General features: G+C 39.8%; 1 protein-coding gene across 3 annotated transcripts in view; it reads left to right on the top strand.

Annotated features, from left to right (window-relative positions):
* SAP30BP (SAP30 binding protein) overlaps positions 1–15,777 on the top strand; it is a 64,501-nt gene that overhangs the window by 323 nt on the left and 48,401 nt on the right. For all 3 annotated transcript variants that reach the window (XM_073684011.1, XM_073684012.1, XM_073684010.1), the window contains exon 2: positions 3,682–3,785. In XM_073684011.1, coding sequence (XP_073540112.1) covers positions 3,682–3,785 — 104 coding nt within the window. The remainder of the gene's footprint in view (positions 1–3,681; positions 3,786–15,777) is intronic.

Here is a 15,777-nt window from a genome sequence, read left to right as displayed (position 1 = left end):
ACGCATGCAGATTGTGCATGCGTTTTTCCTGCTGAATACATGCGGATCCACATGCGGATTCACATGTGTTTCCGCATGCAGATTGATAAGCGCTTTCCAGGCGATAGCATCACTTGGAAAGTGCTTGACAACTAGGTCACGCTGTATAAATCCATGCAAACGGCATGGATTTATACAGTGTGACCCTAAAAATGAGAACAAATAAAGCTATACTCACCCCCGAGGCCCCGGTGTGTGCTGCAGCGCTCGTTCCTGTCTGGTTCCCGCTGCCGGCATATCACGAGACAGAGCGGTGAAGGGCCTGCGGTCAAAATCCACAGCATGTGCATAGAACATGCGGAATCCCCTTGGGGACCATGGGGTGCGGATTACCTAGCGTTTCACAAGCGTTTCCGCTGCGGAAATTCCGCAGCATAAACGCTTGAAAAACGCTACGTGGGCACACAGCCTTACAGGTTGGAGAAAAATGGGGCTGTTCCTCAGGAACCCCTCTAATTCTTTAACAGGGTCTCCTGTTTTCATTTTCTCCTCCCTTTTAAGAGCCATAAGCCTATGTGCCCACGTAGCAGATTTGATGCAGAGCGTTTTTGCCTCTCTCTGGCAGAAAAAACGCATCCAGATTTACATGCTTTTTTTCTGCCAGAGAGAAGTGTTTTTTCAGCGTTTTTACATGCGTTTTCGCATGCGTTTTTTCAAGCAGTTTTCCAAGCGATTTTGAGCATCACTTGGAAAAGTGCTTGACAAGTTGGTCACACAATATAAATCCATGCAACCGGCATGGATTTATAATGTGTGAACAACTGATGCTTTAAATGCAGCATCTATAGTAAAAAAAAAGAGAATTAAAACATTAAAAAAAAAAAAAAAAACCTGTATACTCACCTCTCCGGTCTCCTCCGGTCTGCTCCCGTCGGCGTCCACTCTCCTCGGCTTCCCGCAGTGTACTGTCAGGACCTGCGGTGACGTCATTTAGTCAGCTGATGGTCACGCAATCATCACCTGACCGCCGACGTCAGCGGTCGCGTGACCATCAGGTGACTAAATGACGTCACCGCAGGTCCTGACAGTACACTGCGGGACGCCAAGGAGAGAGGACATGGCCAGGAGCAGATCGGGGGCCGCCGGAGAGGTGAATATACAGGTTTTGTTTATTTTTAACTTTTTTATTTCTTTTTTTCACCGCGTGGTAGCTGGGATGAAGAGGAGTTGTAGTCTCCTCTTCATCCCGGGTACAACACGCACCGCGATTACACCTTAAATTCGCGGCCATTGAATTTAATTGATACGCAGCAAATCCACATATACCTGCGGGTTTGCTGCGTTTCAATGTTCCTCAATGGCCGCGAATTTGCAGCGTAATCGCGGTAGAAATGGTCATGCTGCGTTTTGCAACGCAATGCGAATTCAGCGTGCAAACTAGCGCATCATGTGCACAGCACATCCAAATTCACATTGCCTTGCATGGCAGACGGTTTTACAAGCTTTTTCGCAGCCGCAAAAATGCTACGTGGGCACATGGCCTAACTCTTATTTATTTATATATGCAGTACAGACCAAAAGTTTGGACACACCTTCTCATTTAAAGATTTTTCTGTATTTTCATGACTGTGAAAATTGTACATTCACACTGAAGGCATCAAAACTATGAATTAACACATGTGGAATTATATACTTAACAAAAAAGTGTGAAACAACTGAAAATATGGCTTATATTCTAGGTTCTTCAAAGTAGCCACCTTTTGCCTTGATGACTGTTTTGCACACTCTTGGCATTATCTTGATGAGCTTCAAGAAATAGTCACCGGAAATGGTTTTCACTTGTGCGACACAGAAAAGGTGAACGGATGGACTCTACGTGCCTGGTTCCCACCGTGAAGCATGGAGGAGGAGGTGTGATGGTGTGGGGGTGCTTTGCTGTTGACACTGTTGGGGATTTATTCAAAATTGAAGGCATACTGAACCAGCATGGCTACCACAGCATCTTGCAGCGGCATGCTATTCCATCCGGTTTGCGTTTAGTTGGACCATCATTTATTTTTCAACAGGACAATGACCCCAAACACACCTCCAGGCTGTGTAAGGGCTATTTGACCAAGAAGAAGAGTGATGGGGTGCTACGCCAGATGACCTGGCCTCCACAGTCACCAGAGCTGAACCCAATCGAGATGGTTTGGGGTGAGCTGGACCGCAGAGTGAAGGCAAAAGGGTCAACAAGTGCTAAGCATCTCTGGGAACTCCTTCAAGATTGTTGGAAGACCATTTCCGGTGACTACCTCCTGAAGCTCATCAAGAGAATGCCAAGAGTGTGCAAAGCAGTCATCAAAGCAAAAGGTGGCTACTTTGAAGAACCTAGAATATAAGACATATTTTCAGTTGTTTCACACTTTTTTGTTAAGTATATAATTCCACATGTGTTAATTCATAGTTTTGATGCCTTCAGTGTGAATGTACAATTTTCATAGACATGAAAATACAGAAAAATCTTTAAATGAGAAGGGGTGTCCAAACTTTTGGTCTGTACTGTATATATGTTTGTTTTATTTATATTTTTAAATAACTTTTATTTATTTTTCCGTCAATATCGGCTTAAGAAGTCTTGGGTTATTTGCAGGACGGGTTGTAGTTGGTGACACCATTCATCTTACCATATAACCTTCTGAAGCACGTAACATGATGAATCCAAGCTGGTGGGAAATACACAATCCCACCTGTGTGCTTTTTGGGGAGGGTTTGTTTTTATGATGGTGCAATGAAAATCGCCCAGGCCATATGATTTCTTCAGCTCTGTATCATTGTGGGGATGTCACACTTCAATAGTCTTTTATTATTATTTTAGTAATTTAAAAAAAAATTCTAATCTTTGTAAAAGACAACAATTTTGGTTTGTGTCATTTTTCGAGACCCATAACTTTGTTATTTTTACTTCAATGGATCTGAATGAGATCTTGTTTGTGCTTGGTGATGTGTTTTTAATGACACCATTTTGGGGTGCATACAACGCTTTGATCTCTTTTTAATGTATTTTTGGAGAAGGTGCAGTATCCAAAAAAGACAGCAATTTTGACTTTTTTTTTGTTTCTCCACATTTACCATACTGGTTAAGTAATTTTATACTTTAATTGATCAGCCTTTTCGTCTACACGGTGATAGGAAATAGGCACGTCTTTATTATCCCTTGATTTTCTTTAAAGGGACTTGAGCCTGTGTTTGCTCGCTCGTTCTATAAACTGCATTACTTCAGTTACGCAGCATGAGGGACAAATTGGAGGCTTCACAGGAATACCAAGATGGCAGCAATAGGGACCTTTAGTAGGTCATGGCATCCCATCAGCACCTTGCAATCCTCACCCGAACACTATATAAAACAGCCGGCATCTGCACGGTTTGGAGCAGACTGAGAATTTCCAGTTTGGAGTGGTGGTGGAGACCAAGTGCTCTATTCGTTTTCCAGTAAAATTACTGGATCTTTGAAGGAGCCTGTTTATTTTGCATTTTTTTCTGAATGCATCCACTGGTCAGTAATGCGACTTCTTTCCTTATCCCAATCAGTCCAACAGTCTCCTCTTTATAGCAAGGTGTGAATGTAACTAATTACGGTAGATATTCAGTAGGACTCATGAGGATAAGAAAATAATTTTCTTTACTGTTCTGTTCTTTGATACCTCCAGTTTTCTATTGCAGATGAGAATGGAGGGTTAGTGTCCCGGTCATATGGACAAGATGAAATGTCCCGGGTGGAAGAGGATGGATCCAACAAAGAGGAGGATGAGTCAAGCCAGCATTCTGTAAGTGCTGCCTGCCATGCAGTGTATCAGCTATAATGTTTAATATCAATAATCTGATCTATCTGAAAGTCCTGCTTGAGCTACATCTTTATGTTTTGTGAATGACTGAGTTCATCATGGAAAATCTAATAGCAACAATATAGATGTATGGAAAATAATTATACAATTATGTGCTTACTAGTCTTCAAAGTGAAATCCTCAGTGTGTGTCCAAAATGTAGACTAGAAAAAAAAACTGATTTCGCAGTATATAATTCAATAGTCAGAAACTCTGGTAGTGATAGAACCGCAATACAATCAGTAAGCTCACTGGGCCAGAAGCAAACCGAGCATGTAAGCATACTGGGCTGTGATGTTGGATCAAAACCACTTGTCTAAAAGCATTTTATTGTTGAAATGGTTTGTATTTATGCTGAATAAGTGTTACAATTTAATCAATTAATGACTCCCAAAACTCCTTTTTACTGTCCTGAGAAATAAAAAAATAGGCCCTCCTGAAAATGCAGCAGATGTCAGCTGTATTCTATAGCAGCATCAGCCACAATCTGTGTTGGCAAGGTTCATGGCCATTTAACCCCCTTAGATTCTGTTTTCAAAAGAAACATCTAAATGGTTAATTGCAGGAGATGGCATCATATTTAAAGCACCACTCCAGAGTTTTTTACTGTAGCGCTGAAGTGGTGCTTTTAATTTAAGTCCCCTGCCCCTATTCTTATACTTAACCACCGTCGTCTTCATCTTCTGTCGCCATCGCTCCCGTCGGTCTCCAGCAGTTTATGACCTGCAGGATCGCTCCGGTGTTTGCTGGAACGAGCCAGAGGTCACTTTTGCATGCAAGTCTATGAGGGGCTCGTTCTGGCTCTTCCAGACTTGCATTGAGTGCTTGTGACCATTACTTCTGAGTTCTGACCAGTTTGAAGTTTCGGTCACAAGATGGTGCTTCAGGACCGATTCAGTGGTGATAAAAGGAGAAGATGCCGGCGGGCATGCAAAAGTTCTCATTCAAACGTCCGATATTTTTCACATACGAGAAAATCAGATTATTCTGATCAGAGTTTGATCAGAGTAGTACAAGTATCATCCGATTTTCTCGTAATTGAAAAAAGAAAATTTGTCCACCTTCTTTATTCTGACAGTCTGTGAAAATCGGACCATACTAGTATGACATCCGAGTGTGGTCCGATTTTTTTAATTTTTTTTTTTCATGGACCCATTGATTTGTATTGCAGATTTTCATCCGACCCTCAAATTAAAATTGGACGAGTCTCCGATGTTTTCCGCGGACCACTGGGTTCGAGGAAAAAGTCGGACATGTGAATGGCCTCATGGACTCAATACACAATTATATGCTGTTCATCAAGTCAGCGAAGGGTAATAATACAATTAATTACAGATTGCCAAAGGCAAATTAAACCCTAACTAAAGACTGTTCAAATGTAACTTTTATTTAGCTACTAAAAAGGAACAATACTTAAAAATTTGCGCTTGTCAGTTTGTATGCTAGGACAATCCGATATAATATTCTTTTTCTCTCAATTATATCATAACGGTCACCATTTGGTTGGCTGTCCCATTAATAATCTCTCGTTTTAGGAGTTAGGACTTGGTTTGATGCGACCGCCACCTACACTATCCTATCTACTTAATTCACCATACACTTATCACCAACACTATTAAGATATAACCATAAGCCTCCCATGGGCTTAGCGTTGGTCATAAGTGTATGGTGAATTAAATAGATAGGATAGTGTAGGTTGCAGCCTCATGGGGCATCTATTTTTCTTGTGGGCAAAATTAATTTTGTTTTTACTGACAGATGGTCCACATTAAAAATAAAAACAAATATGTGAATGGGCAAGTGTGGTCTGCAAATGAAGCCATAATACGACATGTTTGTTAATTGTTTATTTTTCTTCAGCTTTTTTTTTTTCACTTGAAAACCATGGGTCAACAAAACCAATGCAATCTTGTTGTAATTAAAAGTAGCTGACAACTCGCAAAAATCTGAATGACACCTAAGTGTGAATACTCACGCTACAGATTTTGTTGCGGAATCTTTTCAAAATCAGTACCATTTATCTGAATGGGGTGGGTTCAGATGAACAGAACAGTTGAAGAACATTTGGCAACAAAATCTGCAGCTTCTGAACACACCCTAAAGCTCCTTTCTGCTGCATATTCTGATACTCCGTTACCACACAATTTGCTGCACTTTAAAGCTATGTGCCCACGTAGCAGATTTGATGCAGAGCGTTTTTGCCTCTCTCTGGCAGAAAAAAACGCATGCAGATTTACATGCTTTTTTTCTGCCAGAGAGAAGTGTTTTTTCAGCGTTTTTACATGCGTTTTCGAATGTGTTTTTTCAAGCAGTTTTCCAAGCGATTTTGAACATCACTTGGAAAAGTGCTTGACAAGTTGGTCACACAATATAAATCCATGCAACCGGCATGAATTTATAATGTGTGAACAACTGATGCTTTAAATGCAGCATCTATAGTAAAAAAAAAAAAAAAAAAGAGAATTAAAACGTTAAAAATAAAAAAAACCTGTATACTCACCTCTCCGGACTGCTCCCGGCGGCGTCCACTCTCCTTGGCGTCCCACAGTGTACGGTCAGGACCTTCGGTGACGTCATTTAGTCAGCTGACCATCAGGTGACTAAATGACGTCACCGCAGGTCCTGACAGTACACTGCGGGATTACGAAGAGAGTGGACGCGGCCGGGAGCAGACTGGGGGCCGCCGGAGAGGTGAATATTTTTTATTTCTTTTTTTCACCGCGTGGTAGCTGGGATGAAGAGGAGTTGTAGTCTCCTCTTCATCCCGGGTACCACACGCACCGCGATTATGCTGCAAATTCGCGGCCATTGAATTTAATTGAAAGGCAGCAAATCCACATATACCTGCGGGTTTGCTGCGTTTCAATGTTCCTCAATGGCCGCGAATTTGCAGCATAATCGCGGTAGAAATGGTCATGCTGCGTTTTGCAACGCAATGCGAATTCGGCGCGCTAATTAGCGCATCATGTGCACAGCACATCCGAATTCACATTGCTTTGAATGGCAGACTGTTTTACAAGCGTTTTCGCAGCCGCAAAAACGCTAAAAAAACGCTACGTGGGCACTTAACCTAAGTACACTGTGTTCCAAATTATTATGCAAATAATATTTTCTCAGATTTTCCCAAATTACCTATATGAATTGCAGCCATTGTAATTTTCCAGTCAAATAACTATTAGAGTACAATTGAAAGGTTTTTGTACAAACTGCCTATGATAACAGTATATTTTTAAAAAAATAAAACACTCAAACTGCACTCAAAATGCAAGTTCCAAATTATTATGCACAGCAGAGTTTTCAACCTTTTCATTTTAATAAAGAACAAAAAAATGGTCATTTTTGAAATTATAAGCATTAGCAGGTTATTACAAACTGAAATCAAACAGTTTTCAACTCAAAACTTTATTCTAGGTGATGTTACATTTGCACATAGGACCCCTTGTTTGAAAGGAGCTTCTGAACTCTCGTCCATTGAATTTGTCAGGTTTTGGATGGTTTCTGCTTCAATTGTTTTGCATGAGGACAGAATACCCTCCCAGAGCTGTTGCTTAGATGTGAACTGCCTCCCACCATCATAGACACTCCTTTTGATGATGCTCCAGAGGTTCTCAATGGGGTTGAGGTCAGGGGAGCATGGGTGCCACACCATAAGTTTGTCCCCTTTTATGCCCATAGCAGCCAGAGATGCAGATGTGTTATGTGCAGCATGAGACGGTGCATTATCATGCATGAAAATGATCTTGCTGGGGAATACACGGTTCTTCTTCTTGAACCATGGCAGGAAGTGCTGTTTGAGAAACTCAACATACATTATGGAGTTCATCTTTACCCCTTCAGGGATCCTAAAAGGGCCGACAATCTCTCTCCCCATGATTCCAGCCCAAAACATTACTCCACCTCCTCCTTGTTAGCGCCGTTGCCGTGTTTGCATGGGGTGTCCATCAACCAGCCATCCTCCACTCCATCCATCTGGACCATCGAGATCATTTCATGCATGATAATGCCCCGTCTTATGCTGCACATAACACATCTGCATCTCTGGCTGCTATGGGCATAAAAGGGGACAAACTTATGGTGTGGCCCCCATGCTCCCCTGACCTCAACCCCATTGAGAACCTCTGGAGCATCATCAAAAGGAGTGTCTATGATGGCGGGAGACAGTTCACATCTAAGCAACAGCTCTGGGAGGGTGTTCTGTCCTCATGCAAAACAATTGAAGCAGAAACCATCCAAAACCTGACAAATTCAATGGACGAGAGAGTTCAGAAGCTCCTTTCGAACAAGGGGTCCTATGTGGAAATGTAACATCACCTAGAATAAAGTTTTGAGTTGAAAACTGTTTGATTTCAGTGTGTAATAACCTGCTAATGCTTATAATTTCAAAAATGACCATTTTTTTGTTCTTTATTAAAATGAAAAAGTTGAAAACTCTGCTGTGCATAATAATTTGGAACATGCATTTTGAGTGCAGTTTGAGTTTTTTATTTTTTTAAAAATATACTGTTATCATAGGCAGTTTGTACAAAAACCTTTCAATTGTACTCTAATAGTTATTTGACTGGAAAATTACAATGACTGCAATTCATATAGGAAATTTGGGAAAATCTGAGAAAATATTATTTGCAGAATAATTTGGAACACAGTGTATATACAGCCATGCAAAATGAGAAAAGTATAAGGGTAGGTTCACACAGACCTTGTAGTAAAAAAAGCAATTTGTAAAACACAACAAATGTCCTGTTGAACTGAATTAGCAGCTGGGAAATAAATACCTATGCATGAAAACCTCGTCAAAACAAAACATTTTTATCACACTTCTTTTTTTTTTTTTTTTTTTACGTGGATTTTTCAGTCTGAAAATGGATAATAAAAACCAAGCTGCATTGGGACCTATTGTAGTGGCAGTGATTGATTTTATCTTTTGATTGACAACAGTAGTTAAAGTCAATCATTGGGTGCTATAAAAATGCTCAGTATATATCCCTAACTTTAAAATAGTAACTACACTTACTTTTTCATAACTCACCAGTACTATTGAAGATGGGAAACTTTGTAATGTATCTCATTAGAGAAAAATGCCTCCTTCCCCATTTATGAGTCACTTCTTCTCTTCTTGCGCTCATCATTCACTCTCAAAACCTGTTTGAATCTGGCTGCATATCTGTTTTCAGTGGGGTTTAAATTATATCTGCTGCCTGTAAAAGTCTATGGAGAGGGGAGTAGAAAAGCAGAGGGAGACAAAAAACAGAAATGCACAAGGAGACACTGCTGAGGCTTCTAACACAAGGGGGAAGAGTGGGTGAGAACTTGTCATCTGATTGATGCTGCCCAAACCATGGGCAGCATGAATGGCAGTCTGACTTCACTATTGCAGCCAGGTATATTTTTCTCTGAAATGCTTTTGCGTTTGTACATAGGGAGAGTCCTGTCAATCACCTTTTATCAGGGCTCGGCTGAACCAAACTATTCTAGTCTCTCGCGATGGATCTTGGCCAGATCTTTTAATGTGTATATTCCCGGAGATCATTTTTTTTAATTGGGTCTCATAAAAAATTTTGGACTGTTTGCCTGAAGTCACCGTGTTGTGATCGCTGGCTGTAGAATGAGTTAACTGAAAATCCAGAATTAAACTTGTTCTGACTGTCCAATGGGAGAGATAGTAACTCTCTTTAATCCTTTCAACTGATTTATGGCTACAGCCCACAATAAAGTTGAATGTGCAGGGAATCAAAAAGCATGTAAACCCCAAAAAGTGCAACATTATTAATGAAAACAAATTTCAGAAACGAGTTTTAGCTCCTAATACATGGATTTAAGTAAGAAAAAATGTTTAAATCCATTAAGCAATGATTAAAACTTTGTTTTATAAAGTGAAAACGCTTACAAAACATTCAAAAAGATGATCTAGGTGCTATTGTAAGGCATGGAGATGCTTCATAATGAAAATCTGAAGAATAAACAGGTCACTTTTAATTGTTTGGTGCTTTTGAAAACCTGAAGTTAATTAAAACCGCTAAAAAAACTGAATGTATGAACAGCAAGTTGTTTTTCGATAGAAATTAATATTAATAGGAAGAGTCTTTCAAGTGTTTTTTTTGTGATAGATATATCTCTTATTTATTTTTAAAGTGCTTTTTTTCCATAAGACTTCTCAAGATAAACTGCGTGTGCGCATACCATAAGAAGTGTACTTTATACTTCACTTTACAGTTCTGTTCCCAAGTTGGCAATTTATCACCTATCCACACCTAATCACTGATTGTGAGTAGCAAGCTTCTTACCTAATCTGTGAATAGGCGATAATGTGCCCAATTGAGCATAACCCTTCCACATTTGATCTCCATTTTCTTAGATAAGTATCTCATCTTTGGGGATCCTGCCACTGAGAAACAATCACAAGAACAAGGCGTTCCCAGTTATAAATGGAATGCTAATCGCACTTTGCTGTCTGTCTGTCCCCTTGACTTTAAATGGGGCAGCACCGAATATGCTCCTCTGTTGAAGACTTCTAACACCTATCCCATCGTAGCTGATAAGTTGTGATTCTGGAAACACCTCTCTAATATTTATAAATTGAAGGCCCATTTATTCAACAATGGTCTGCTATGTCTGGAATTTCTAATAATTTTACAGTACCAAATATAGCTTATAGGATTAATATACAGTAGAAGTGTGTATGTATATACAAAGTACTGTGTAAAAGTTTTAGCCAAGTGTGTGAAAAAAATGCTGCAAAGTAAGAATGCTTTAAAAAATAGAAGTGTTAATAGTTTATTTTTATCAATTAACAAAATGCAAAGTGAATGAACAAAAGAGAAATCTAAATCAAATTAGTATTTGGTGTGACCGCCCTTTGTCTTCAAAACCGCATCCGTTCTTCCAAGTACACTTGCACACGGTTTTTGAAAGAACTTGCCAAGGAGGTTGTTCCAAACATGTTGGAGAACTAACTACAGATCTTCTGTGGATTTAGGCTTGTGCATGTCCTCTCTTCAATTAATTCCACACAGATGTGACGATGTTGACATCAGGGTTTTAGCTGTATATTTGGGGTCGTTTTGCTGCTGCTGAATACATTTAGAGCCAATGAGACGTCATTATGATGGTTTTGCATGATGGAATAGTATCTGCCTTTAGATATCAGCATTGAAGTCACCGTTAATCTAATTCCTGACCAAATAACCAGCTACATTTGCTCAAATGCACCATCAAATTTGCAAGCACCCTCCACCATACTTCACTGTTGCAGACACTCATTATTGTACCACTCTTTAGCCTTTTGGCAAACAAACTGTCTGCTGTTACAGACAAATATTTAAAATTTTTATTTATCAGTCCAGATCACCTTCTGCCATCTTTCTACACCCAATTTCATATTTCTCATGTATAGTTGACTCGCTTGACCTTGTTTCCACGTCAAAAGTATGTTTTTTGGCTTCAATTCTGCCATGAAGACCACTCCTGGCAAGACTTCTCCGAACAGTAGGTGGGTGTAGCTGATTCCCTCTGGTTGCTGCCAGTTCTGACCTGATGGCACTGCTGGACATCTTATGATTTTGAAGGGAAGTAAGCATAATGTGTTTTTCATCTGTTGCACTAACTCTTCTTGGCTAACCACTTTGTTGCCCATTTCTTGGAACTTCTGCCAAGGAGCCTGAACAGCATATCTAAAAAAAACAGTCTGCTTTGAAATCTTTGCCTGGGAAAGACCTTTTTGATGCAGTAAAACTGCCTTGTGTCTCTTTTGCTGTGCTCAGTATGGTTTATGACCTAAAAGAAGAACAAGAAGTAGTCTTGGAAGTGATATGACTCCACAGAACCCTGTTCTCCAACCAGGGCTGTGGAGTCAGTAACCCAAACCTGCTACTCCGACTCCTCAATTTCCCTTACTCCGACTCCAACTCCCACATATATTGCTTATATTTAAGTGAAAAATGTATTGTAGTACAATGTGAACATCAGACATTTAATCATTTTTATGATACAATAATCAAGATATTTAGATAGAACATAATATATATTTATTGGAATACAACTTTAGAACACAAAAAACTGTAATAAATAGTAAATATGTAATACACTATGTAATATCGATTACATATATATACAGTGCATTGTGAAAGTATTTGGCACCCTTGAACTTTCTACCTTTTGCCACATTTCTGGCTTCAAACATAAAGATATAAAATTCTAATTTTTGGGGGAAGAATCAACAACATGTGGGACACAATCGTGAAGTGGAACGAAATTTATTGGATATTTTAAACTTTTTAAAAAAAATAAAAACTGAAAAGTGGGGCGTGCAATATTATTCTTCCCCTTTACTTTCAGTGCAGCAAACTCACTCCAGAAGTTCAGTGAGAATATCTGAATGATCCAATGTTGTCCTAAATGACTGGTAATGATAAATAGACTCCAACTGTGTGTAATCCAGTCTCCGTATAAATGCACCTGCTCTGTGATAGTGTCAGGGTTCTGTTTCAAGTGCAGAGAGCATCATGAAGACCAAGGAACACACCAGGCAGGTCCGACATACTGTTGTGGCCTGGATACTGTTGTGACCTGGACGTCCCTCTAAACTTTCATCTTGAACAAGGAGACAACTGATCAGAGATGCAGCCAAAAGGCCCATGATCACTCTGGATGAACTACAGAGATCTACAGCTGAGGTGGGAGAGTCTGTCCATAGGACAACAATCAGTCGTACACTGCACAAATCTGGCATTTATGGAAGAGTGGCAAGAAGAAAGCCATTTCTCCAAGATATCCATAAAAAGTCTCGTTTGAAGTTGCCACAAGCCACCTGGGTGACACACCAAACATGTGGAATAAGGTGTTCTGGTCAGATGAAACCAAAATCGAACTTTTTGGCCACAATGCAAAACGATATGTTTGGCGTAAAAGCAACACAGCTCATCACCCTCAAAACACCATCCCCACTGTCAAACATGGTGGTGGCAGCATCATCGTTTGGGCCTGCTTTTCTTCAGCAGGGACAGGGAAGATGGTTAAAATTGATGGGAAGATGGACGGAGCCAAATACAGGACCATTCTGGAAGAAAGCCTGTTGGAGTTTGCCAAAGACCTGAGACTAGGACGGAGATTTATCTTCCAACAAGACAATGATCCCAAACATAAAGCAAAATCTACAATGGAATGGTTCAAAAATAAATGTATCCAGGTGTTAGAATGGCCAAGTCAAAGTCCAGACCTGAATCCAATCGAGAATTTGTGTAAAGAGCTTAAAACTGCTGTTCATAAACGCCCTCCATTAAGGCTAGAGAACAACCTCTCTATACTAACTTGGGTTGGAGGCAAAGCCGTAACCACATGGGCATCATCTCTAACAATTTCCGGGTATAAAGGAATTGCCTCATGCACAGTCAGTTTTGATGAATGGTTGAATTTTTCTATTTCTTTGAGAGCAAGTGAAACATTTTGCTGAAATATGGTCAATCTGCTTGCTATAGGAGACGGAGTGAAATCTTTTTCCTTGCGGCAACGCTTTGCATGCTCCATGTCATCCAAATACTTGTCAAAGTCAAACTCCTCATCTGATGAGGATGAAGATATGGCAGCAGTAGCACTGTCAGAACCCAAGTCCTCTTGCGCCTGGCAGTCCTCCTGTAGGCCACTCATCCTAACTGCTACCTCAGTCAGAGCTTCTTTTCCTTTAGTAAGCTGTTGATCATCAAGCAGTATACGATGACTTGGGTCCACATAAACGGCTGCCAGAAAATTGTTATTTTCCAATAGCTGTGTGCTCTCCATTTCATTGAAGCAGAAATGCCATCTGCGATTAAACCTCCTGTTTGGGACAGGCAAAATAGCAAGTTCTTCCACTCCCTTATGACAATGCCAGGAGTTAAATCCTCAGCTTGTAATTTTTTAGTCGATGGGTGATTAAGCAATTCCTTCAATTAAGCCACTTGTGTCCATTGACCTTCATTTAGGGTTACCTGAGGGTTCGCCATATCTATAAGAAACTGTTTTAGTTCAAGCAATCGCTCAATCATTAAATAAGTGCTGCCCCACCGAGTGGCTTGATCGCCAATTGCCCCTTTCCTAGCACGTCTCTTCAAGATGGAATCAATTTTAGGGGTTCTGGCGGCAATAACCAATTTCCTCACTTTTCCAATCAGATTTCCAGTATGTCCCTCTTGCAGACTATCTCTTATTGCCAGCTGCAGCGTGTGCACAACACAGCGCATGTGATGAATAGGAAAGTGTTTTGAAGCAGCTTCTATTTCTAAAGTATAATTTTGCTGTTCTTCTGTTGTAATATCTGTTTGTTCCTCAGTTACATGAACAACATTGTGGCCTTCCATCTCAAACATACTGAATCCTAAATTTTCTTCTAGCTGTTGTTCATTACTCTCATTCATCAGTTTAATTGTACTTATCATGTTTGAAGCATTGTCCGTTACAATAGCATGAACTTGTTCTTGTTTGAGTTGGTAATCTTGCAGAACTTTTTCCACTAAGGCCTGGAGAAGCTGGCTGGTGTGATGAACTTTAGTATCTTTTACTGCCAGTGTCTTGGTAACAATTTCTTTGTTGTCAGAAACATATCGAACATTGATGGCAAAATAGTTCACTCTGTGACGTGTGCAGGCATCCATTTTAATAAACATGAAGCGTCTTTTGAGAGTCTTTTTAAGATCTTCCTTTTGGTTAAGGGCTTCTTCAATCACTAATTCTCTAATACTTTCTCTTTCCAGAGAAACACCAAGTTTGCGGGCCATTTCTCCATTAAGAGCTGTAAAAGCTGGTCGTGCAAATAATGATAATGGTACACCGTCCTTCACAACAAGCTGTATGAGCTGTCTATTAAACATATCTGCTGTCATTGTTACAGTAACTTTGACACTTACAAAATATCTTGTTAATGATGTTTGAGATGCTCTTTCCTCCTCCTTTGCCTGGCAAGGTTCTTGGGGCTGCCGTTATCTTTCTCACTCACAGCTTTGAAAACTTCTGGGTGGAAGCGTTGTAAATGTCTTTTTAGATTGGAAGCTCTTGTAGGAGCATTTTTAGCACTGCCGGAGTATGCGCTGATTTTGGCATCACAGCATTTGTTTTCCTCTGGGTCACTTGTCATACATTGACACAAAATATTTTTCATCTTGAGTCACTGTGAAATGCTCAAATACAGCTGACTTCATGGGGAGCTTCTTAGACATTTTGTAATCATATAAATTCACTCTCAAAATAATTTTGTCCTATAAAATAAAATAATGTATATTATAATTCCAGCAAGAACAGGGAACCATGTACAGTGGGGGAAAATAAGAATTTGATACACTGACAATTTTGCAAGTTTTCCCACCTACAAAGAATGGAGAGGTCTGCAGTTGTACACTTCACCTGTGAGAGACAGACTAAAAAAAATCCAGAAAATCACATTGTATGATTTAAATAATTTGCATTTTATTACATGAAATAGGTATTTGATACAATAGGGAAACAGAACTTAATATTTGGTACAGAAACCTTTGTTTGCAATTACAGAGGTCAGACGTTTCCTGTAGATTCTGTCTCTCACAATTGAAGTGTACCTATGATTAAAAATTTCAGAGCTCTCCATTCTTTGTAGGTGGGAATCGACAGTGTATCAAATACATACTTTCCCCACTGTATAATTTTAGATAGAAATAAAACAAGCTCTGCATAAATCAATAGTACGGATGACAAATATAAAGTTTATAAAATATGTTATTAGATAGCTTTACTTTGAATTTCCAATCTCAGGCTTTTCTTAGGGTACAGCTCACTAAATGCTTCACAGTCTATGAAGAGGGGAAGAGGGAGGGAGCAAGTTTTTTGTGTCTCATACTCCAGGAACAAAGAAACTGATAACAGAGCTAATAACTTCATGTTTTGGCTTCTATACCTATACAAGTCCTCATATAAGACCTCATCAATCCTGTTGCTG

Source organism: Phyllobates terribilis, unplaced genomic scaffold (genome assembly GCF_046119375.1).
Source record: "Phyllobates terribilis strain yellow unplaced genomic scaffold, ASM4611937v1 Scaffold_5__5_contigs__length_657084704, whole genome shotgun sequence".
Lineage (NCBI taxonomy): Eukaryota > Metazoa > Chordata > Amphibia > Anura > Dendrobatidae > Phyllobates > Phyllobates terribilis.
This window is presented reverse-complemented; position numbering and strand designations above follow the sequence as displayed.